This window comes from Vipera ursinii (genome assembly GCF_947247035.1).
Source record: "Vipera ursinii genome assembly, chromosome: 3".
Taxonomy (NCBI): domain Eukaryota; kingdom Metazoa; phylum Chordata; class Lepidosauria; order Squamata; family Viperidae; genus Vipera; species Vipera ursinii.
Window position 1 is genome coordinate 139212539 of NC_139516.1, and position 24741 is coordinate 139237279.

At 39.1% G+C, this 24741-nt stretch overlaps 1 protein-coding gene across 3 annotated transcripts in view; it reads left to right on the forward strand.

Annotated features, from left to right (window-relative positions):
* Nucleotides 1-22450, forward strand: part of LOC310638243 (glutamate decarboxylase 1-like) — a 34114-nt gene extending 11664 nt beyond the window's left edge. For 2 of the 3 annotated variants that reach the window (XM_083359124.1, XM_083359125.1), the window contains exons 5-15: nt 1642-1754; nt 5059-5174; nt 7375-7454; nt 9974-10028; nt 12525-12641; nt 14454-14518; nt 15637-15715; nt 16567-16716; nt 17833-17940; nt 19640-19729; nt 21060-22450. In XM_083359124.1, coding sequence (XP_083215250.1) covers nt 1642-1754; nt 5059-5174; nt 7375-7454; nt 9974-10028; nt 12525-12641; nt 14454-14518; nt 15637-15715; nt 16567-16716; nt 17833-17940; nt 19640-19729; nt 21060-21233 — 1147 coding nt within the window. In that variant the 3' untranslated portion in view covers nt 21234-22450. The remainder of the gene's footprint in view (nt 1-1641; nt 1755-5058; nt 5175-7374; nt 7455-9973; nt 10029-12524; nt 12642-14453; nt 14519-15636; nt 15716-16566; nt 16717-17832; nt 17941-19639; nt 19730-21059) is intronic. The other variant, XM_083359126.1, reaches the window with a different exon arrangement.
* Nucleotides 22451-24741: the final 2291 nt, after the last annotated feature.

Below are 24741 nucleotides of genomic sequence, written 5' to 3' on the forward strand. Positions count from 1 at the left end.
TCAGTCACATGTGTAACATTCTGAGCATCAGAATTCATCTCCCTGGTAAAATTTTAACAAGATGGCCATTATGTAATAAATGTGGAGGAAAAAAACTGTTGGAAAAAGTTCACTGGAGTCAATGGGAAGTTTGTTGAGAACTTCAGATAATAATAAACCTTTTATTGTCAAAGTACAACATGTGTACATTGAGATTAGCTGAGCCTCCCCCCATGCTTTCTCCCCCCAACACACAGTGACAACAAACCCCACACCATGTGAACCAACTACACCACAAACCGGCCTCCCAAGTCAATTCTGCATAAGTTCACAGAGATTATATCCCATTTAAAAGCCTAACAGCCCACGGATAAAAGCTATTTTTCAGCCTGTTAGTACGGCTGGCTATACTCCTATATCTCCTACTGGATGGTAGGAGAGTAAAGAGATACTGTCCAGGGTGTGAGTCATCCCTGAGAATCTTCCTCACTCTTCCAAGGCAACGAGCCCTGGTGATGTCATCCAGTGGTGTCAGGGGACAGCCCACAATGTCTTGTGCTATGCTCACTACCCTCTGTAATACTTTCCTGTCCGCGGCTGTCAGACCAGCATACCAAACCACAATACCATACGAGAGGACGCTCTCTATAGTGGACTGGTAAAAGAGGGTCATTAGCTGTTGTTCTACCCTGTTCTTCCACAAGACCCTAAGAAAGTGAAGCCTCTGCTGGGCCTTTCTAGCCACCTGGGTTGTGTTAACTTTCCAGGTCAGATCTTCACAGAGGTAGACTCTGTGAATTAATGGTCATGGTAAATTATACAAAATATCAGCAAATTTAAACATTTCCTCTTCTGGGTTAAGTATCTAATAATTTGGATGGAACAAAGAGAGCCATTTGTGATACAAGATGGCATCAGTTCAACTCTTCAAAAGCTTTGAAAAAGATCCCCTTTCCTTGCTAAACAGTCTGATTTATATGCAGCATGTTTGATAGTTAAAATTAGGGTATACAATAACACCCATAAACTCTTAGTTGCCCAGGAACCTAAAACATCAAGCCCTACAATGCACAACTACAATACACAACTTTTATTTATTCCTTTATTCAATTTACCGGTATATGCCTTAGCAAGTTACTTCATATGGCCTATAAAGCAGCATGAAACAGAAATAAAGTTATCTCATCCTAAAGTCATAGAAAGAAGGAGATTCTAGGACACAAGCTGTCCTTCTATGTATTTCTTTACATTGATATTTTATTGAGAGTTTTATTGAATGGCTCAGAGTGCACTATAATATAGAACCATTCAATCAACATTAAAGAGAGGCTGCCAAATAGAGAGGCAGAAATAATGTGAATCTTATAACAGTAAAAAAAATGTGAAAGACAATGGCCACCACATTTTCGCTGATAACAGTTCTTATTTGTATAAGTCTGTGACAGACTGTTGTGTCAAATGTATCTGGTACTCACATGGTAAACAGAGAAAATGGCTGCCACTTGGTGTGGCCAGGCATATGTGAACATCCTAGCAAATCTGGAGATTATTGTTAATTCTAGTTTGGTGGTTAAAAGAACTTTGAAAAATGGTTATGGTGTGTTCTTTTTCTTGCTCATTTATGTCTGTGTTATGTTGATTACATTAAAAATATATTAACAGGTTTACATACGAAATAGCACCAGTGTTCATCATAATGGAGGAGATCTTACTGAAAAAAATGCAGGAAATTGTTGGATGGGAAGAAAGCAAATCAGATGGCATATTTTCCCCAGGTAAGTAGGTTGAAAATGTTAAGTGTTATTCAGATTATGCAAACAATGTAGCCTGCTGACATTTCAAATACTGAGTTCTAGTCTCACCCTAGCCATATAAGACAGCTGAATTTGGGCCAGCTGTCTTATATGGCTCTTAGCCTAACTCTCCGCACAGAGTTCTGGTTGTGGGGAAAATAGGGGTAGGAGAGAGTATTAGGTATGTTTGCCATCTTGGGTTATTTATAAAAATAATAACAGTGGGAATATATGTACATATTGTACATATATACATAAAGATAATATATTTTCCTCTTTCTCAATATTTTCTCCCTTCCTTAAAATGAATACATAAATGGCAAAACCATTGTGTTAGCTGGGTTTTAATAAGAACCTACAAAGAAAAATGTCATCCTTAGTCATCCTGTCCCCTTCATGGATTACTGCCTTGTTGTGGTGAAGGGGCTTGCATAATTCAATGAAGCTATGCAGGGACACACAAGATTGACAGGTCTTAGCAGAGAGTTCTGACAAAACATGATCCACTGGAGAAGGAAATGGCAACCCACTCTAGTATCTTTGCCATGAAAACCCCATGGACAGTACCAAAAGGCAAAAAGATATGGCACTGGAAGATGAGCCCCTCAGGTCAGAAGGCATCCAAGATGCTACTGGGGAAGAGCAGAGGGCTAGTATTAGTAGTGCCAGAAAGAATGAAGCGACTAGGCCAAAGCCAAAAAGATGCTCAGCTGTGGATGTATCTGGTGGTGAAAAGAAAGTCCAATGCTGTAAAGATTTTTTCTCCATAGGAACCTAGAATGTAAGATCCATGAATCAAGGAAAGCTGGATGTGGTCAAACAAGAGATGACAAGACTGAACATTGACATCTTAGGAATAAGTGAACTAAAATGGACAGGAGTGGGTGAACTTAATTCAGATGACCATCAGTTATACTACTGCGAGCAAGAATCCATCAGAAGAAATGGAATAGCCTTCATAGTCAATAAAAGAGTAGGAAAAGCAATACTTGGATACAATCCCCAAAATGACAGAATGATCTCAGTTTGAATCCAAGGCAAACCATTCAATATCGCAGTAGTCCAAGTCCATGCCCCAACCACCGGTGCTGAAGATGATGAAATTGACCAGTTCTATGAATCCCTACAGCACCTTATAGAACTTACAACAAAAAATGATGTCCTTATCATCATGGGGGATTGGAATGCTAAAGTAGGAAGCCAAAAGATAACTGAAATAACACGCAAGTTTGGCCTTGAAGTACAAAATGAAGCAGGGCACAGGCTGATAGAATTTTGTCAAGAGAATACGATGGTCATAGCAAAGACTCTTTTCCAACAACCCAACACATGGACATCACCAGACAGTCAACACAGAAATCAGATTGACTATGTGCTCTGCAGCCAAAGATGGAGAAGCTCTATACAGTAAGTAAAAACAAGTCCAGGAGCTGACTGTGGCTCAGACCATGAGCTTCTCGTTGCAAAATTTAGGCTTAAACTGAAGAAAGTAGGAAAAAACACTAGGCCACTCAGGTATGAACTAAATCATATCCCTGACGAATATACAGTAGAGGTGACAAATAGATTTAAGGAATTAGATCTGATAGACAGAGTGCCTGAAGAACTATGGAGGGAGGTTCACAACACTGTACAAGAGGCACAGGCAGGATTTCAAAGAGGCAGAGGAACTAGAGATTAATTTGCCAACATACGCTGGATCATGGAGAAAGCTAGGGAGTTCCAGAAAAAACATCTACTTCTGCTTCATTGACTATGCTAAAGCCCTTGATTGTGTGGATCACAACAAACTGTGGCAAGTTCTTAAAGAGATGGGAGTACCAGACCATCTTATTTGTCTCTTGAGAAACCTATATGTGAGCCAAGAAGCAACAGTGAGAACTGGACACAGAAGCACTGATTGGTTCAAAATTGGCAAAGGAGTCCAGCAAGGCTGTATACTGTCACCATGCCTGTTTAACTTATATGCAGAGCACATCATGAGAAATGCAGGGCTAGATGAATCAAAAGTTGGAATTAAGATTGTTGGGAGAAATATCAACAACCTAAGATATGCAGATGATACCACTCTAATGGCAGAAAGTGAAGAGGAACTAAAGAGCCTCTTGTTGTGGGTGAAGGAGTGTGCAAAAGTTGGCTTGAAACTTAACATTAAGAAAACCAAGATCATGGCATCCGGTCCTCTCAATTCCTGGCAGATTTTACTTTCCTGGGCTCCAAGATCACCGCAGATGGGGACTGGAGCCAAGAAATTAAAAGATGCTTGCTCCTGGGGAGGAAAGCCATGGCAAATCTAGACAGCACACTAAAAAACAGAGACATCACCCTGCCAACAAAAGTGTGTATAGTCAAGGCTATGGTCTTCCCAGTTGCAATGTATGGCTGTGAAAGTTGGACCACAAGAAAGGCTGAGCACCAAAGAATTGAGACCTTTGAACTATCGTGCTGGAGAAGACTCCTGCGAGTCCCTTGGACTGCAAGGCGATCAAACCGGTCAGTCCTAGAGGAGATCAACCCTGACTGCTCTTTAGAAGGCCAGATCCTGAAGTTGAAACTCAAATACTTTGGCCACCTAATGAGAAGGAAGGACTCACTGGAGAAGAGCCTAATGCTGGGAAAGATTGAGGGCAATAGAAGAATGGGACAGCAGAGAATGAGGTGGCTGGATGGAGTCACTGAAGCAGTAGAGGTGAGCCTAAATGGACTCCAGAAGATGGTAGAGGACAGGAAGGCCTGGACGAATGTTGTCCATGGGGTCACGATGGGTCGGACAAGACTTCGCAACTAACAACAAGAATAAAGCCATCCTGTTCTACTTTCTGTCCTCAACTATTTTTGGGGCACCCAAAGCTTTATAACAATGCTGCAAATCACCAGTGGATGTGAGATGATAAGAATTTTCACTGAGATCATAGAAGGTTGTGGAATTCAGCACACTGAGATCAATGCAACATCATTTTTAACACTGAAAAATTATGTTGTATCCTAGTGGATAAGAATGTAATTAGGTTAGTTGTGCTTACATAGCAAGCTTTTCATGGCTTTTCTACACAGACCTTCCTTGGCATTGAAAAATATCCTGAATGGAAATAAACTGCCTCTAAAAAATTGGAATTGAGAACATTACCTGTGTGGATGATCCATATTCACTACATGGAATATTTTAAAATAATCTGCATTTCGTATCTGAAATTTGTCTGTTTGACTTGAAATTATGAGATGAAGCATTAATTCCCAATGACACTCAGCTATTCAAATGGTAATAAAATGTATTTTTTTTAACCAGGGGGAAGCATATCAAACCTCTACAGTGTTTTAGTTGCTCGCTATAAATACTACCCTGAGATTAAAACCAAAGGCATGGCAGCCCTTCCAGAGATCATATTGTTCATTTCTGAACATGTGAGTATTTACGTGTGCAATCACACCTGTATAAAATTATTTGACTATGGCAGACTGCAATTATCTTAATAATACATGTTTGTTGAATGAACTGTCAGTATGACAAAATGCCAGAAGAATGTAAAGCCATTACAGAAAAGATATCTGAGACCTGGGAAAGTAGAAACCATGAGAAAGAAACTCAAAACAAGTCCACTTTCATTGTATTAACTATAAATTGGAATAAGGGAGGGCTTTAATAGGCTTTCAAAATTCTGGTACAATGCCCAAACACATTAAAGTACATTTTAAGACTCTTAATGAATCCTTTTTTTTCTGACTTTACCTACCTCAAGGACTGACATTCACCAACTCTCAATTCCATTCTCCCTAATTTTAGCAATTGATTACTTACCAGAAAGAAAGTTACCTTGTCAAAAGGGAGGAAAATGAATTTTTAATGTATAATGCATGGCTAGTTGTAGAGATGAGGAAGTGTTGCTTTCTGATAGCAATAATGTAAGTTTGTGCATTGTGAACTATTCCTGTCATGACAGCCACAAGAGATGTTGTGCAAGACCCAGAGCAAAGTCAGTGACTGGTAGCTACCAATAACACATGAATCTTTCAGCCTAGGAACAATGATTACTGTTGCAGTCATCCCTGATCCATGTTGCTGGTGTAATGTGATTTTTGTGTCAACCTAATGTTGCTATATCCAATATGACAATTGGCTCTAGGTATATTGTTGTAGCAAGAGCACTTAGACATATATACCACTTTACAGTGCTATATAAGTGGTTTACAGTGTCAGCATATATTGCCCCCAACAATCTGGGTCCTCATTTTACTGACCTTGGTAGGATGGAAGGCTGAGTCAACCTTAACCAGGTGAGAATCGAATTCCTGACAGTTATTTTAGAAGTATTGTTATTATGTATTAAAGATATATTTGGAAGAACTGGAAAACTCTCTGAGCAACAGAACCCCCATATATAGAGAACATCAGATGTGAAAGACTAATATAAATTCCAATGTGCATAAAATGTGACTCACTTTAAGCAATGTCACTATCTTAGGAAGATGACTAGCCTAAGCAGTTATAAATTAATAAACTGTAAATCAAAAAATTATGAACTTTGATTATATTTTCCTCATTGATCACAACTGTACTGTATTATAGATTATATTATGGAGATATTTTGATTGTAGATTAGACAAGGCACACTTAGTTGGTAATTTCACTTATGAGTTAAGCTTTCATAGAAATAATTTAGCATATTTTCTTGTTATTTCTTTCACTCTCCCTATGGTAACAAGAAAGGGACGCAGTGGCTCAGTGGGTTAGGATGCTGAGCTTGCCGATCAGAAGGTCGGCAGTTTGGCGGGTCGAATCCCGAGTGCCGCGTAACAGAGTGAGCGCCTGTTACTCGTCCCAGCTTCTGCCAACCTAGCAGTTCAAAAGCACGTAAAAATGCAAGTAGAAAAATAGGGACCACTGCGGTGGGAAGGTAACAGCGTTCCGTGCGCCTTTGGCGTCTAGTCATGCCGGCCACATGACCACGGAGACGTCCTCGGACAAGTGCTGGCTCTTCGGCTTTGAAACGGAGATGAGCACCGGCCCCTAGAGTTGGAAATGATTAGCACGCATGTTACCTTTTATGGTAACAAGTCAACTGTCTCAAAACAGGTTATTTAGGTTATTTGCTATTTTTCTGCATACTGCCCCATAATTATATTAAATTTACACTACTGAGAAAGAGGGAGGAAGCACTTCCATCAGTAAAAACCCAGAAAAGAAGTAAATTGTACTATGGCTATTGTTAATTCTCTCAAAAACAAAATACTTTGAAATCTTTTCTGCTTAGAGATATTTAGTTCCCTGATCACCCGCAAACACTTTTGAATAGTGTGAAAGTCATCTGCTGCCTCCTCTAATATCATCACCATTAAGTCTTAATTTGTTTGTTAACTTATTTATACATACCTACTCACAGGTTCCTCTAATTTAATTAAATGGGGTTTACTCCCAGATACAAGGATTGTTAAAACTGAACTGTAGTCCCACTAATGTTAGCAGACCAGTCATGGTTTTAAACTTAGTGTTACCACCCTTCAATTTTTCTTAAGACAAGAGCAATTATAAAATTGCTTATCACTAATGCACTTAGTAAAATTTTCTTTTTTCTATTTGATGTTTTTCTCTATTAAATTATTTCAGAGTCACTATTCTATTAAAAAGGCAGCAGCAGTTGTTGGAATTGGCGTGGATAATGTTATTGCTATCAAATGTGATGAAAGGTAAGGTTCTCAAAGTTTTCCTGCATAATATCAGTATGTACAACTCACTTCCTCTGTGGTTCTCTGATAAAGATGTATTTTCATCTTTCAGATTCATTATTTTTACAAAATGAGACAGCATATAGGGCGGAGGTACAAAAACTATCCATATGGTGTAGTAACAACAACTTGCACCTAAACATCGGCAAGACGAAAGAGATGGTGTTAGACTTCCGGAGAAAAAAGGAGGAACCTGCCCCACTTTACATCGGGGAGGACTGTGTAGAAAGAGTTTCCTCCTTTAAATTTCTGGGAGTCTACCTCTGTGAAGATCTGACCTGGAAAGTTAACACAACCCAGGTGGCTAGAAAGGCCCAACAGAGGCTTGACTTTCTTAGGATCTTGCGGAAGAACAGGGTAGAACAACAGCTAATGACCCTCTTTTACCGGTCTACCATAGAGAGCGTCCTCTCGTATGGTATTGTGGTTTGGTATGCTGGTCTGACAGCCGCGGACAGGAAAGTATTACAGAGGGTAGTGAGCACAGCACAAGACATTGTGGGCTGTTCCCTGACACCACTGGATGACATCGCCAGGGCTCGTTGCCTTGGAAGAGTGAGGAAGATTCTCAGGGATGACTCACACCCTGGACGGTATCTCTTTACTCTCCTACCATCTGGTAGGAGATACAGGAATATAGCCAGCCGTACCAACAGGCTGAAAAATAGCTTTTATCCGTGGGCTGTTAGGCTTTTAAATGGGACATAATCTTATGCAGAATTGACTTGGGAGGCCGGTGTGTGGTGTAGTTGGTTCACATGGTGTGGTAGGATGGAGGGTTTGTTGTCACTGTGTGTTGGGGGGAGAGAGCACGGGGGGAGGCTCAGCTAATCTCAATGTACACATGTTCTACTTTGACAATAAAGGTTTTATTATTATTATTATTATTTATTAAAATGTGCCCCCCTTCCCCAGTAGGTTAAATCTCCCTGACCAAATGACTTAGTTGTCAATTATTTGGCAAACCTTTCACAAACAATGAGGAACAGCTACCTTTCCCAGAGCAGCATAGATTATTTCAGTTATTGCCTCCAGACAATTTTATCCTCCTGCGTTGTACCAATCTGCCATGAAGTCAAGGAATTCTTGTAAAATGTATCAATTAATTTCTCATAAATAATACATCAACTGAAACTAGGTCTATTGTCCCCATCGGTGCCATCAAGATGTAGCTGCTGAAGTTAGTTCTGTTGTTATCGGGGGAAAATGGCTGTATGTATAAGGATATCAAGAACATCAATGCATTTAATGAGTCAATTGGAACATGAATGATGTTTTAACAAAGAATGTTAGTATAATTAAAAACAATAAAGGACTTTTTTCCAAACTTCTACTGCAAATCCAAGTCTACTTTCTCACCAAGCAGTAAACAGATTTTATTCTATTAATTTATTTTGTTTGCTGACAGGGAAAAAAGGGATAAGGACTTCATTGATATCCTTCATCATTTCTTGGAGACATAAAAGGAGATTGCAATGGTTTTATGACTTCTATTGTGTCTTTATTTCCTATGCTCAAAGTTTTCTACATATTCAAAAGTCAAGATCTACTATTGGTGGACACCTCTGCATCTAATTTTTAATGTAGTCTCCCCCTCCAAGTGGGTTTCAATGAGCGATAGAATATTATTCTACAGTACTGAGGAAGTTCACCATGTATCATGAAGAAAATGAACAATGGAGGAATTAGACCAGGAGTGTCAAACTGGCGGCCCATCTGTCCCGTGGGCCGCCAGTTTGACACTCCTGGTCTAATTCCTCCATTGTTCATTTTCTTCATGATACACACACAGGCCACACCCACCCTGGTGCCACAAAGGCAAAAAATGTCATGATACATCACGATACATCACGTGATGCAATAGAGCAGACATGTCAAACACAAGGCCCGGGGGCCGGATCCGGCCCGCGAAGTGGTTTCATGCGGCCCACGAAGCCATCCTGGAAACAGTGAGGGAACGGCCCCCACTGCCTTGGCCCTGGCCCAGAGACCCTCCTTTTGCCAGAGACCCTCAGATCTGCCCCACTCCTGCCCAGGCCCCCATAGGCACCCTTGATGCGAACGATGTAGAGCTGGCCACGCCCACCCAGTAGGCCATACGCACTCTAGCCACGCCCACCCAGTAGGCCACGCCCACCCTGGCCATACCCACCCGGCCCCCTGAGGGCAACCGCAATGCTGATGCGGCCCTCAATGAAATTGAGTTTGACACCCCTGCAATAGAGCTTGACACCCATGAATTTGTCCTACAAGCTCTATCCTGTCCTCTTCACTTGATTGTGTGTATATGTGTTTGTACATGTGTTCATGTTGAAAATGATTGAATGGAACTTGAGTGACATGGATATTTGTTTAGAAGTACATGTCTGTGAAAGGATTTGCTTGGAAAAGAAAGGGTTTTTTTTACATTTTTGGAAAATTCAGGCATGCCATCTTTATTAACCACTATTTTTTTTAAAAAAAAAAACCCAACTTAACAGAGGGAAAATGATTCCATCTGAACTGGAGAAAAATATTATCAAAGTCAAGAAACAGGTTTGTTTGTTTGTTTGTTTTCTTATTCTGTTGGTTTTATGCTTCATGGCATTTTCATTAATTTGATAAAGTAAGGTACTATTCATGTCCCAAGAAACCTGTAAACTCTTTCAGTCTCTACTCCCGTGACTATTCCTCTGGAACATACATTGGTTGATAACTTTGAATTATCATGCTAATGGAAATTTGACTTCGGTGGGATATCTAAAAATATGTAGAATAGTTTTCTTTTCTTTTCTTTTTCCAAAAGGGGAAAGAGAGAAAAGTGAGCAGATAAAAACAACAACCCATTGCTCATCCTTGCTTCTAGGGTAGTCATACATTACCAAAAAGGACAGGTTAATGAGATGGTGGTTTAAAAAGGCCATAAGAATTTTCTACTTCCTCGTATTTCAGTTACACCCCAGGGGAAGATATCATAAGGAAAATCGTCCTTTGGGCTCTTCTTAGATTAGAATATGCTGGCATTGGGCAGCATATTACAAGATTTGTAATAGAAAAGCAGTGGGCAGGGAGGATGGTTTATAGAAATAGCATCCTTGGCTATTTTGTTCAGTAAGCTCAACCATAATATTGTAGAGGTACAACTGGCTCCAATAATTTTAATATCAGTTTTCTTAAAAAAACAAAACATTTTCAAACTTAGCTTTTTACTCTGTTTTACTGTATGTATATATATATATATATATATATATATATATATATATATATATATATATATATATATATATATATATATATATATATATATGTTTAAGTATTTGTCAAGGTTTTTTGAATGGACCTTGCTAATTAACTATATATATATTTGGTCATTCGGGTTTTTTCCCACGTAGAATTGAAGGTGTAAGAGCAACGTTTCAATGAATGACGGATGAGATTTCGTCGAAACGTTGCTCTTACACCTTCAATTCTATGTGGGGAAAAAACCTGAATGACCAAAGATATACATACAAACACCCGCGAAAACCTCAGAAAACATATATCTATATCTATATCTATCTATCTATCTATCTATCTATCTATCTATCTATCTATCTATCTATCTAATTTTATTTTCCCATTTCTTCCACAAACAAGTCAACAAATATATCGCCATACATAAATACACACACGTACGTTTGGGTGCTGCTTGTCCATTTCCCCTTTCACTGTATCCACCCTCCTTCTCTCTCTTCCCTCTTCTCTACTTTCTTTCTCCCTTTCTCCTTTCTTTCCTACTTCCCTCTTCTTCCTCTCCTCTTCTCTTTCCCTCACCACTCCCCTCCCGTTTCTCCCCACTTCTCCTCTTTCCTTCCAACCTTCCTACTTCCTTCCCCCTCCTCTATTCTCTTCCCTCTCTTTTTACTGTCTTCAGAACACTTGCTCAAATTTTGTTGGACTGCATGCAGTTGTTATGTGTTTATGTCAAGCTTCCTGTCCATGATTCTGAAACTACTTGGGAAAAGGTGGTTTATAAATATATTAATAAAAAAAGAAAATGAATTCAAGATTTTTCTCATAAAAATCTTTAGGATGCACTGACTCATCATTTTTTAAAATTTCCTAAGAATGTCTATGAAACACAGTAGTATTTTAATAATTATCTGAGGGCTTAGAACAGGGGTATCAAACTGCTGGCCCACAGGCTGGATGCATCATGCCGAAACGGCACCCACCCAAGCTCCGGCAATGGGGAAAAAGTTGTGATATATCACAACACCTCACATGACGTGATTAGAAGGTAAACAGGACTTGGACAGAGTTGAACTTGGAAAAGGAAGTGTTAGACTGAGAATCATCCCAGAAAGCAAGAGTGAAAAGCCACTTCATTTTGTTGTCAATATTACCATGAAGTCCCCAGAAATCAGTCTTCACTTGAGGGTGTTACAAGATATGCTTTGTTTGGTTGAAAGAAGGCATTTTATTTTATTTTTTATTGATGCGATATTCTATATCAGACATGTCAAACACAAGGCCCAGGGGCCAGATACGGCCTGCAAAGTGGTTTCATGCGGCCTGCGAAGCCATCCTGGAAACAGTGAGGGAACAGCCCCCACTGCCTTGGCCCTGGCCCAGAGACCCTCCTTCTGCCAGAGACCCTCAGATCTGTCCCACTCCTGCCCAGGCCCCCATAGGCACGATGTAGAACTGGCCATGCCCACCCAGTAGGCCATACACACTCTAGCCACGCCCACCCAGTAGGCCATGCCCACCCTGGCCACACCCACCCGGCCCCCTGAGGGCAACCACAATGCTGATGTGGCCCTCAATGAAATTGAGTTTGACACCCCTGTTCTATATGGTGTAACTAATGAGGAAGGTCTTTAAAGTTGTTAAAGTTTAAAGCACACAAGTTGTTACATGCAAAACATGAATTGATCTCTTCTGAACTAAAACATCCTAGCTATACAGTACCACCACATCCAAAATGGAAACATGTTTTATTTATAAGAATGATTACAACAGAGGACAGATTGTATGTGCTTTAATATAGGCTGTTGTATTTTTTTTCAGGGGAAAATACCACTGTATGTTAGTGCCACAGCTGGCACAACAGTGTATGGAGCCTTTGATCCTCTCATCAACATTGCTGACATTTGTGAAAAATACAATCTTTGGATGCATGTGGATGTAAGATCCTTGTTTTCACACTCAATGCTGCAACCAACTAGTGGTGAGACAGAAGCTGAGCTGCTGTATAAGCTGTCCCCTCACAAATATACATTCCCAACTTCTTCACTGTGCAGGATCAACTTGAAGCAGCTTACAAACCAATTTTAAGAGTCTAGGGGAAAAAATATTTATTAAATTTATATGCTGCCCACCTCACCATCCAAAATGACTCTGAATGGCTTCAATGGTTTGAAGAGAGGTTGTTTCTTTCTGTGGATATTGCAAACTCTAGTTTCTTTTCAGATTGTATAAAATCTATTTGAAAGATTTATGCAGCCCTATTAAATATACACAAGAGCGATGTAGATAAATAACAGTAATTTAGGCAATTTAAAATGCAGTGAATTGGTTGGAGTCTTATAAAATTGATTTATAATTGCATATGATGAGCAAAGATAACCATGAAAGATGTTACTTGCTTTCAAGGAGAGAAAGGTCATTGCCACTCTTAAGATTATTCTCTTAATGTAAACAAAGGTAAGAATAAAATCTTGGTTATATCAAAATAACACCTTGAGCTAGAATACAACTAATGGGATGTTGCAATAGATTGTTATTTGACTTCAGTAATTTCCTTCCTATGACTAAATCATATTATTTAGTACATAATATGACACACTTTAAAGCAGTACTTTGTGTTGACTCCTGGCAATTGCCTGGACTGCAGAAGTTAAAAGACTCAATCTCACAAAGATGATTTTGTGCCTAAGGATTCCAACTAATAGACTCCTGATAAAATGGTGATTAGTATATACTGGAAGTGACAAAAAAGAAAAACAGGAAAAGGATCTACATCAGGGGTGTCAAACTCAATTTCATTGAGGGCCGCATCAGCATTGCGGTTGCCTTCAGGGGGCCGGATGGGTATGGCCTGGGTGGGCATGGCCTACTGGGTGGGCGTGGCTAGAGTGCGTATGGCCTACTGGGTGGGCATGGCCAGCTCTACATCGTTGCATCAAGGGTGCCTATGGGGGCCTGGGCAGGAGTGGGACAGATCTGAGGGCCTGTGGCAGAAGGAGAGTCTCTGGGCCAGGGCCAAGGCAGTGGGGGCCGTTCCCTCACTGTTTCCAGGATGGTTTTGCGGGCCGCATGAAACCACTTCGGAGGCCGGATCTGGCCCCCGGGCCTTGTGTTTGACATGTCTGATCTACATAATAACTGCAGTAACAATATAAAATTAATTCAATCCTTAATCTTATCATCAGATAACAAACTCATATCCTGGATTCTGTCCTTAAAATCAGAGAGTAAGTTTCTTTCCAATTGCCTCAACAGAACCAAAGCTCCTCATGAGACAACAAACTTCATATTTTAGAAATATAATTAAACATTGCATGGTTCCTTAATTGTCATATTTCTTCCCATGTGTTTTGACATATGTAGTGATTTAAAACCAAAACAAGGCTACAGTTGGAAAGACCAGGTCATATGAATTAAGGAAACTTCAAATTGTTTACAATACCCACCTAAAAAAAAATCTAATGATCCTTCTTTGAGTGTCCAATAAAGATGAATAATATTTTCTGATTAGTCAATTTCAAGTTTAAATGGTAAGATGTATATTCACATTACTTCACACTTGGTCTCATTGATTCCCCAAAATTGGATATTCTAGTTTTTCCTTCCACTATACAATAACTTTTATTTTAAATTCCTTAGCTTCTCTTTTCCCTTATATTTTAGAAAGGCCAGTGTAGTAAGTATGGCTGGCAAAATGTAATAAAAGGTGGAATCTTTTCGTTTAGATAACAGTGTGTTTAATTTCAATAGGCATCATGGGGAGGTGGTTTACTATTGTCAAGAAAGCATTCCCATAAGTTGAACGGCATTGAAAGGTGAGCATCTTATGATGTAATTTATTTGTACAACAGTGAGATCAATATCTTAGTTATGGTTTTTTTGTTTGTAACCTTTTGCTGAAGAATAAATAAATATCATTCTTTATAAATAAAGAATAAATAAAGAATATAATTACAATGATAATGACTCCTGAACAACCAAAGTGAACTGTGTTATGACAAGCGGGAGGGAAATAAAAATCTATTCCTACAACCTGCTCATCAGTTGAAAGAGGGAGAGATATAGGTTGTGAAAATGGAAAAGCATTAATAGACTCAGTTCAGCTAATCCCCAGAGGGTACAATTTCCCCTTACACAAACCAATTCACACTTAGAGTTAAACTGTTTTTACTTAATTAACCCTGTTGTGGGAACATTTTCCCATTTTACCTACCAAATAAAAGGACTGGCAATAATCAGGAACTGAAAATGCAAGCTTATCTACAACTAAATTTTATTAGTTTGTTGGTTTTTATGAGATTTATTTGCCGCCTACGTCACCTTGAGATGACTCTGGACGGCTTACAAACTTTAAAAGCCAAGAAAACCATGAACAATAAATATTCTAATAACAGTAGTAAATTACAATTACAATTAAAAAGAGGGGGAGGAAGGGAGTGGGATGCACATGGTGAGGAGAGGTGGGGTCTTCCCTTAATCCATCAACCACTTCCAGTGTGATACTTATATACAGTAATCAGTGGTTTTTCACAGAGTTAGTGCAATTATATGATGACACTAGTAAATGCACACATTTATATAGGATCATGGAGTGACAATAATCTGTCCATAATTTTAGAGGTTTATTTTTTCCGGCTTTAAGAAATGCTTTACTCATATTCTCTTTTTTTAAAAGCGTTCTCCATTTAATATCCCTTTTGTTTCTGTTTTGTTGTTGTTGTGTTTCTATAATCTGCAGTTTCCAATGTTTCTGACTTTGTGGACAGGCAGGGGCAGCGGCGGGGGGAGGGAGAGGGGATGGTTCCACGCAAGCAGCGGACAAGCCACTTGCGTGACCCAGTTCTGAACAGTCCCTGCGTATAATCATATAGTTGCAGATATTGACACAGATATTACTACAGCTGCAGATATTAAAGTTCACTTCTTTAATTAGAGCCAACTCTGTCACCTGGAATCCTCACAAACTGATGGGTGTTCCACTGCAGTGCTCAGCTTTTTTAGTCCATGAAAAGGTAATTTCCTTTTTTTTGGGGGTGGGTGGGTGGGTGGGTGGGTGGGGGTGTCCAGGTAAGCCTACCTGTTTTCTATAAAAAAATAAGACTTATATCTAATTAATGTTTAAATAATATTTCCTAAGGAAAGATTAGTAGAGTAAGGTTCCTATTGCCTCATATACTTCCTTGGAAACAACTTTTACTGAAATTAATTGGATTACTTCTGAGCAGGGGGTCTTCAAACTTGGCAAGTTTAAGACTTGTGGACTTCAACTCCCAGAATTCCTCAGCCAGCCTTAGCTGGCTGAGGAATTCCTGAAGTTGAAGTCCACAAGTCTTAAAGTTGCCAAGTTTGAAGACCGCTGCTTTTGAGCAATCATGCGGGCAGTAAAGACGTTTAGTGGAGCTGGGGAGGGTTCGCTCCAGCACGAGTTCACTATGGAATACGAGTGGGGCTCCCCAGGAGAAGAAAGTTATGGAACTGACTTTCAGCCTTCCTTGCTGGCTTCCCCATTGGCTTTGCTTGGGGGAAACTAGCAAGGAAGACTGCAAATGGTAGCCACATGACTGTGAGATGCTGCAGCAGTCGCCAAGAATTTAAATAAATGAACAGGTGAGGACAAGACTGCTGCCACAGCCAGAATTTGGAGGATTGGTTGTAATTACCACTTGCTTAATACCATCACAACTTTGGTCGCTGAACAAATGGTAATTAACTGAGGAGCACCTGTAATGCGTGGATGGTATACATTTGGCTTGGTGGGAATCGCAGTCCTCTCCCAATTCATTTCTAGAATGGTATCAGATCATAACGATACGTAAAATAAAATTGTTGGTAGATGCTTTTCTTATTCTCTATTTTCCTCTAGGGTCTTCTCCAAGCCTGCCACCAGCTCCATGCTGACTATCTCTTCCAACCGGACAAGGCTTATGATACAGTTTATGACACCGGAGACAAGACAATCCAGTGTGGCCGACATGTTGATGTCTTCAAACTATGGCTAATGTGGAGAGCTAAAGTAGGAGCAAATTCATTACTGGATGAAGTACCTGACTAAAGATGAACAAGTTGGTTGCTTTCGGTTTCTTAGTTTTTAATATTAGATTTAGTTCTAATATTTGCATCACGAGGATTTTTTTTCCAGTCAAAATTAATACTATTAATAAATGTACACACACACACATACCCATTTGCAAGTGTTTTCCTTTTAATGTGCATGTGTGCATATATACATTTGCACACTGCTTTCTAATAAGCACATTTTTGTGCATGTCTCGATCGGAAAAGTGCACACAGTTTTTGAAACACAACGTTTAGAGAAGGCACCTTCTGGAGATGCAAAATTACAAATTTTGCATTAAAATGTGAGTCAATTATCTCCACCGAGCTGAGATATAATGCAACAAACAGAATCTCAGAAGAAAAGGAAAACATTGAAGTCTCCAATGCTGTTATGGAAAGCAGGCAGAGAAACTGAGACAGTAAGTGGGAAAGTTATAGATAATAAATAATGTCAAATATAGTCAGAAGGCAAATTTTTTGGAACTCCTCATCTGTGAAGAAAGTCTCCATTTCTGCTACACAACCAAACAATACCTGAAAGAATTCCAAAAGTCAAAGTTATAGAGTTACCCAGTGCTTTTTTTGTAAAAGAAAAAGGTGCCGGAACTCACACATGTCATACAACCCACCTTGCCCACCCTACAAGGTTCCATCCAAAAAAGGTACCGGAACTCCATTCTGAGCGTTCTATGAGAAAAAAAGCCCTGGAGTTACCCTGTGGTAAGATGAGCAGCAATACATTTGAATGAATGAATGAATGAATGAATGAATGAATGAATGAATGAATGAATAAAAATCTGATCAGTATTGCTGGGCCTCAGCAATAAAAGTATTTATCTATCTTTGCTGGACTTCTTTGTAATGAAGCTCTAATAAAAATCTGCAGAGAAATCTTTCTATTCTTCATAAGGCAGTTTCTGAAATTCCAATATAGCCATTATGTTACTTTATAGTAAAAAGGACCTCATTTTAATTGTTTTCTGGCTCCAGATAAATCATTGTCATTTTACCTTGCAGACTTGCAGTGTATAATGGAAGGAACCGTGTTTGTTCTGCCTTTTCTGTTTTACAGGGCACGGGAGGATTTGAAATTCCTATCAATAAATTTTTGGAATTTGCAGAATATCTTCATAAGGAACTCAAGAGAAGAAACAATTATGAGCTGGTTTTTGATGCTGAGGTTAGGAGTTAACAGTGGCAAGAAGTCTCTGTATTGTTTCTTTATTTTGTTAATCTACAGTTTCCAGTTCCCACAAAAGTCTTCTTCGCAAAGGATGAAAATAGCCAGTTTGGTATAGTAGTGATTAAGAATCCTAATTTTGGTCCAGGTGCTCTCAGCCCAATCCATGTCACAGGGTTGTTATTGTGAGAAAATAGGGGGAAAGAAGGAATATTGCATATATTTGCCATCTTGACTTATTTGTAAAAACAATAATGGCAGGATATAAATGAAATAAATAAATGGGCACACTAAGTTAATTATCACGACAGTTACAAAGATCTTCCAATCTTTCTTGGCTGGATTATAAGGAATAAATGTGTTTTTTTTTCCTCTTCCATCTCCACCTCCTTCAATCCTTTTTTTTTCAATCACTTTTTTTTCTTAGTTGAAACTTTGCATACGAACCTCCATGCAAGTGAATTCTTTGTATTACTTATTACTGGGTGTGAATCAGGATTTCCAGTGACTAGGAAGAATGAAACATCTTTTTCCCTAGGTTAAGTCAGTGCCAAATAAATTAATCAGATTAAATGAAAATATGTTCAAAAATGGATTTGAACCTCACATTTCTGCTTCAGCTGAGTAGCATTCTGATGCTAGAATTCTACATTTCCAGAACTTCTTTACAAATTCATGTGGGTGCATATTTATTTCATGTTAAGCCCCAGAGATTTCCTGGAGCTATTAATGTGTAAAATGTAAAATGTTTCATAAATATGTGAACATCAGAAAAGGCAACCCTTAGTTTTCATAATGCCCCAGGAGAGAAAAATAGAGTAGCAAATGTGCAGTATGAATCAAAAGATATAAAAATGCTTCACAAATAGATAGCAGTTGTAAAATTATCACTAAACTTAAAAAAGGACTGAAAAGCTAAACTAAATATAAGTTAGATCTGGAAAAGTTCTACAGCCTAAATTTTTGATATTTATGGAATATTCTTCGCACAAATCAATTTTTTTTTCTGAGCTAATGGAAAACAGCCAATTTTAAAATATGCAATAATTCATTGAGATGCCTCAGAGACTTCTATATAATTAAGGAAACTTAAATAAATTGTTTTCACACATTTTATCTCAGTAGATATTAATAAACATCTCATGGAAATATCCTACACCTGAACTAATGATAACTGTCAATAAAATAAGTTAAAATTTATGTTCGTGCAGAAACAAATTCAGCCAATATTTAAGATTGCAGTGAACTTAATAAAAATACATTTTAGCTTAATTCATTATGAATTTTGACTCTGTAGTGGAGAAACGACTCCTGAGCTATTTTGTGATGTTTATTGGGTTGGCAGTAAAAATATTTTCCCCTCTGTTATACAGGCATGAATAGTTATATTTAATGTGAGGCAATTCTGAAGGATGGAAATATAATGGCTGAAGTTTCCATCGAGCTTTTTCATGCTGGGCACTATGTGAAAAATATAATATTCTGCAATGTCATCAGCCAACTGAGCAAGTCATGGGCTTACCATGAATTTATATTTATAGTAAGGATTTTGCATAAACAGTGGATTTATTTTAATTTTGCTTCCAAAACTTCAGATTCCAATTTCCCCTGCCTATTTGATAAAGTAGAACATTTGTTGCAGAAATAAAAATGTTTGATTTTACCTCTTCCTTTTTTCTTTAAAAAAATAATCTTCAAGCCTGAACTCAGCAATGTATGTTTCTGGTATATCCCACCAAGTCTTCATCAAATCCCAAAGGGGCCAGAAAGAGACAAAAGACTTCATGAGGTAAAAGCTCATATGTACATTTTCTTTTAGAGCAGTTTTTTAGAGCAACTTTAATATGTGTGGACTTCAATTCCCAGAATTTCCTAGCCAACCAGTCTGGGTATGGAATTCTAGAAGTTGAAGTGCACACATATTAAAGTTGCCAAGTTTGAAAACACTGTGTTAGAGCAAGTCTTCTATCTATCCCTCCTTATTTCGCATAAGTTAAATGGTGGGATTCAGCTGGTTCTCACCACTTCGGCAGAACTGGTAGCTAATTTTTTGTTGCCCAGGCCCAGAATGAACTTCTGGAAGTGGCATCCACACAGAGAACCAGTTGTTCACATATTTGAATCCCACCACTGGTTAAATATATTAGATGACAACTACTACTATCCTAAGGGACGCGGTGGCTCAGTGGGTTAGGACGCTGAGCTTCTTGATCAGAAGGTCGGCAGTTTGGCGGGTCGAATCCCGAGTGCCGCGTAGCAGAGTGAGTGCCTGTTACTCGTCGCAGCTTCTGCCAACCTAGCAATTTGAAAGCACGTAAAAATGCAAGTAGAAAAATAGGGACCACTACGGTGGGAAGGTAACAGCATTCCATGCACTTTGGGCGTCTAGTCATGCCGGACACATGACCACGGAGACGTCCTTGGACAAGCGCTGGCTCTTCAGCTTTGAAACGGAGATGAGTACCAGCCCCTAGAGTTGGAAATGACTAGCATGCATGTGCGGGGGAACCTTTACCTTTACGTTTACCTTACTACTATCCTCACCAATGATTCATTGAGTGTGACAACTAGGGATGAAGGATCATGCAATCCAGCATTTGGGGAAGGGTAGTCTATTTTATGCATAGCAGATAGAATCTGTAATTGCAGAAGATCTGGTTTTGCTTTCAGCTTCTGATAGACATATCTGACTGTTCCTGTTCTGCATGGTTTTACCCAACATTTCATTCCCAGTTTATTTCTACTTTTTTTTCTAATCAAAGACACACCACTGAATCCTTTTTTTTATTTTTTTCATTTGTTTTATTGAATTGTGATAAGGCATAAGTAATACATTATATTATTTGAATACAGTGCTATTTATATCATATTGATTAGAGAATATTAATATTCTGATGTTTAAATATTTAAAGATAAAGAAAAAATTAATAATATTAAGACATTCCTAAAATGTCAATATTGATAAGCATAAAGTTCACCATATTTTAATCAGATATAAATAAATACTTTAATCATATTTCTGCCAATAGTCCAAAATAAAGGCTGCTATTACTTATTCTTTAGCCTCTTCAATGGTTTATCCCAGAAATTAAGTATTGTTTTCTGCCCTATCTATCCAGGTTGCTCCAAAAATAAAATCAAGGATGATTGAAGAAGGCACTACTATGGTTAGCTACCAACCTTTGGGAGACAATGTGAACTTTTTCCGAATGGTCTTCTCTAATCCAGCAACCAAAAAATCAGATGTTGATTTCCTCTTGGAAGAGATTGAAAGGCTCGGGAAGGATTTGTGATAATCTGAAAAAAAAAATGTATTATTAGTATTGTGGAGATTCTCTACAGCAGTGTCAACTTTAATGTGTGTGTACTTCAACTCCCAAAATTCCCTAGCCAGTCCTCTGACTAGGGAATTCTGGAAGCTGAAGTCTACATCTTAGAGTTGTCAAAGTTGAGGAACATGGATTGTTGTTGTTGATGTTGTTATTTTTTTTCCATAAAAGAGCTACACTGTATTTTCCTTTCTTTCTTGGGGTGAAATTAAAAGGTTTGAAACATATTGGGAAGGGAGTTAGATCTGATGACTTGTACCATTTCCCAAGAAGCTTATACTTGCATAAAGTGGGTAAAGAACCTTACATCTTTTTACTCAAAGCAGTGAGCATTGTTTTCGCATAGGCTGCACATAGCCTAACAAAACGTCTCAGATTAGAAAGTTCATGTGATCATACTCTGTTGCATGATCACTTAAGTAATCTCCAAAGGAAATCAGGTGTGAGAATCACCGTGCACAATATAAGCGATGGGCGTTTTAAAAACCCCACAGAGACACATCTCATGGCACCATTCTCGGGGTTGAGACAGATCCAAGATGGCAGGTAGTCTCCAGCTTATAATGACTCATTTAGTGATTGTTCAAAGTTACAACAACACCGAAAAAAAGTGACTTATGACAATTTTTCACGCTTATGACCATTGCAGCAGCCCCATGCAGTAGTTACAGCAGTGATCAAAATTTGGATGTAAAGACAAAGTGGAACATAAAAAAGTTGGCCAGACTACAACTAGAAGTAACCCTGCATAATAAAGATTATTTGGATCCCCTTCAGTCAGGGGTCAAGCCTAGACATGGGGCAAAACCACATTGGTCATTCTTGTGATGATCTATAGCAGGATGTGAGTGAGGATGGCACTCTTAGTCCAATACTTTTGGAAATGCATGCATTAGGTAGATATAGCCTAGTCAGAACATGTACCCACTTCCTGTGCGACCAAGCAGGCAAGCAGGCAAAAACCCTGAAGATGGCTTTCTTTGTACAGCTCCATCACTTATTCTAGAAACTCAAAATGCTGTTCCCATTCAGTAATTAGAAAGATAATGATAAGAAACTTCTTTCATGGGGTATTTTGAATGGAAGAGCAGTGACAGCATAGGTAATGATTGCATGGATATATTGGTTTTACATTGAATTTTGGTTTCAGTGTTTTTAAAAGTGTAAGCCATTAGAGTCTAGTCAGTAGGCAGAACTAAATTATTGTAAATAAATAAATAAAATCAATAAATAGAGATTGTTTAATTCTTTGAAAACACCTCTGACCATTATCTATTGTTTTAGGTTAAAAAAACATTTTAAATTTTATTTTAAAAATGGTATGCCATTCTTCAAAGTGTTCAGTTTTTCTTGGGGCATATTTGAGCATTTTCACTAGTCAATGCCTTATAGATGTATAAGAACTGTCAATTCTGGAACTTGTGCTTTAGATTTTCACCATCAGTTTGAGAAAGATGGAAGTAAATGAGGCAGAAGCTGGTGAATGTGTCCCAATGTATCCTGTATGGTGCAGACATCTGAATGCCTGAATAGAGATTATGTCTCAAACAGGTGATTTGCCAAACACAGAAGTAGAATATTATAAAATTTAAGAGCAACACACCTATTTCTCTTAAATGAAGCACTTCAGATAGAACTACCAGATTTTTCTTCTGAAAATTAAGATACCTCTGAGTCCAGGAATATTGCCAATTCAGAATTTTACAGTTTAATATGGAGCCTGGGAAATTCAGCAACTCAAGATGAGAATTTGCTCTATGTTCCTATTCACAGGTCTACCATAATACCTCTATTATGGCACTATCTATGCAATAACCAAGGATGAAGAATATCAGGTCCTCAAGGTGTGGTCTCAATTAAAGCTCTCATTTCCATTCAAGTCTAACCATGTAAATTGACACTGTTGGAAATTGTAGCCCAAAATATTTGAAGGACAAAAAGTTCCTCATTCCTAGAGAAGGCAGTGTACCCTGGAAGTAAGAATGATTTCACTGACTTTCACTCAAGTTTGGTGATTTCAGCTACAGTAAGGGTCTGCTTCCATAAAAGATCTAACAGAACCAAAAGGGCTAACCGAGTTAATTAATTTCAAGGGATTGTCAACCGGTTTGTGTAAAAACACCAACAACCAAATCAATTACTTCATTTTGTTTACTTAGTTCTGAAGGAAAATAAGTTGGGGAAGAAGAGTAGCTGAAAAGTGAAGTAGCCGAAGGACCACTCAGGACGACAGGTTACTTAACTAAGGGTTTATTTAGAGCAAGGCAAAAACAGAATAACTTGTCCGGCTTTTATAGCCGGCAGCTGTCAGTGAGGACCAATCAGGATCATTCCTTTTGGCGCCGCATCTAACCGATCCAATCATCGCCGTCTTCTCTTGACAGTTCTTGTTCCCGCATGGCTCGGTGTTTTGACAGCCGCGAGCTGTCAGTGGCTGCGCCTACGCTCTGGCGGGGAACTTTGACAGCTGTCAAAGTTCCCGCGTGTTCTCCTGTCAGATTTGTTTTTCCCTCACAGTAATAATGGAATAACGGTTTTAACTTATTGCTAACGTTTGTTTACACATATAATACACCCCTTACCCCTCCCCTGGAGCGTTTCCTCCCCCTTGTTGGTTGTTGGAGCCGGCCCACTGGTAGTCCTTCAAATATGCTGGGGCTCTTCTGTTCCTGTTGGAGCGCCTTGGGGGTGGGGTGATGTCTGGCTCTGGTGGTAGAAGGTTCTCTTGAATCTCCTCCTCCTGATTTGGTATTGGCAACATTTCTGCGGGGGGTGGAAGTTGGTGGTCCCAGGGTTGGGGGTCTGGGCTGTGTTCTGGTTGTCTTAGTCTGAGCTGGTCGATGTGTCGTCGTAAGTTGCCGTCACTATGTGTGAATATTAAATACGAAAGGGGTCCTGTTTGTTGTAACACTGTCCCTTGGACCCATTTGTTTTTGGCTGTGTATGACCGTGCCCAGATCATTTGCCCAGGTTTAAATGTACGGGGTGGGGGGGTGATCTGTTTCTGTGGTGTAATTGTCTGGATGTAGTCTGTCAAGCCGCGTTATCAGTCTCCTCCCCCATCTTAGTTCAGCAGGTGTCTTGCCGGTTGTTGTGCATGGAGTTGTATGTTGTGACATTAGGAACTGACTGAGTTGGCGCTGCCAGTTCCCTCTTACGAACTTTTTTAAAGCTTCTTTGGTGGAGCGCACCATAATTTCAGCCATCCCGTTCATCGATGGGTGGAACGGTGCAGATGTGACCAGTCTAATACAGTTCTTCATAGCGAACATCTGAAATTCACGAGAGGTGAATTGAGGTCCATTGTCTGAGACCATGGTGTCTGGGAGGCCGTGGGTGGCGAATATTTTCCTAAGAGCTTGTATGGTGGCTCCTGAAGTGGTTTTTCTAAGGGGAACTACTTCTAACCATTTAGAATAGCTGTCAACTACTATTAGGAAACTCTGTCCCTGGATTGGTCCTGCGAAATCTA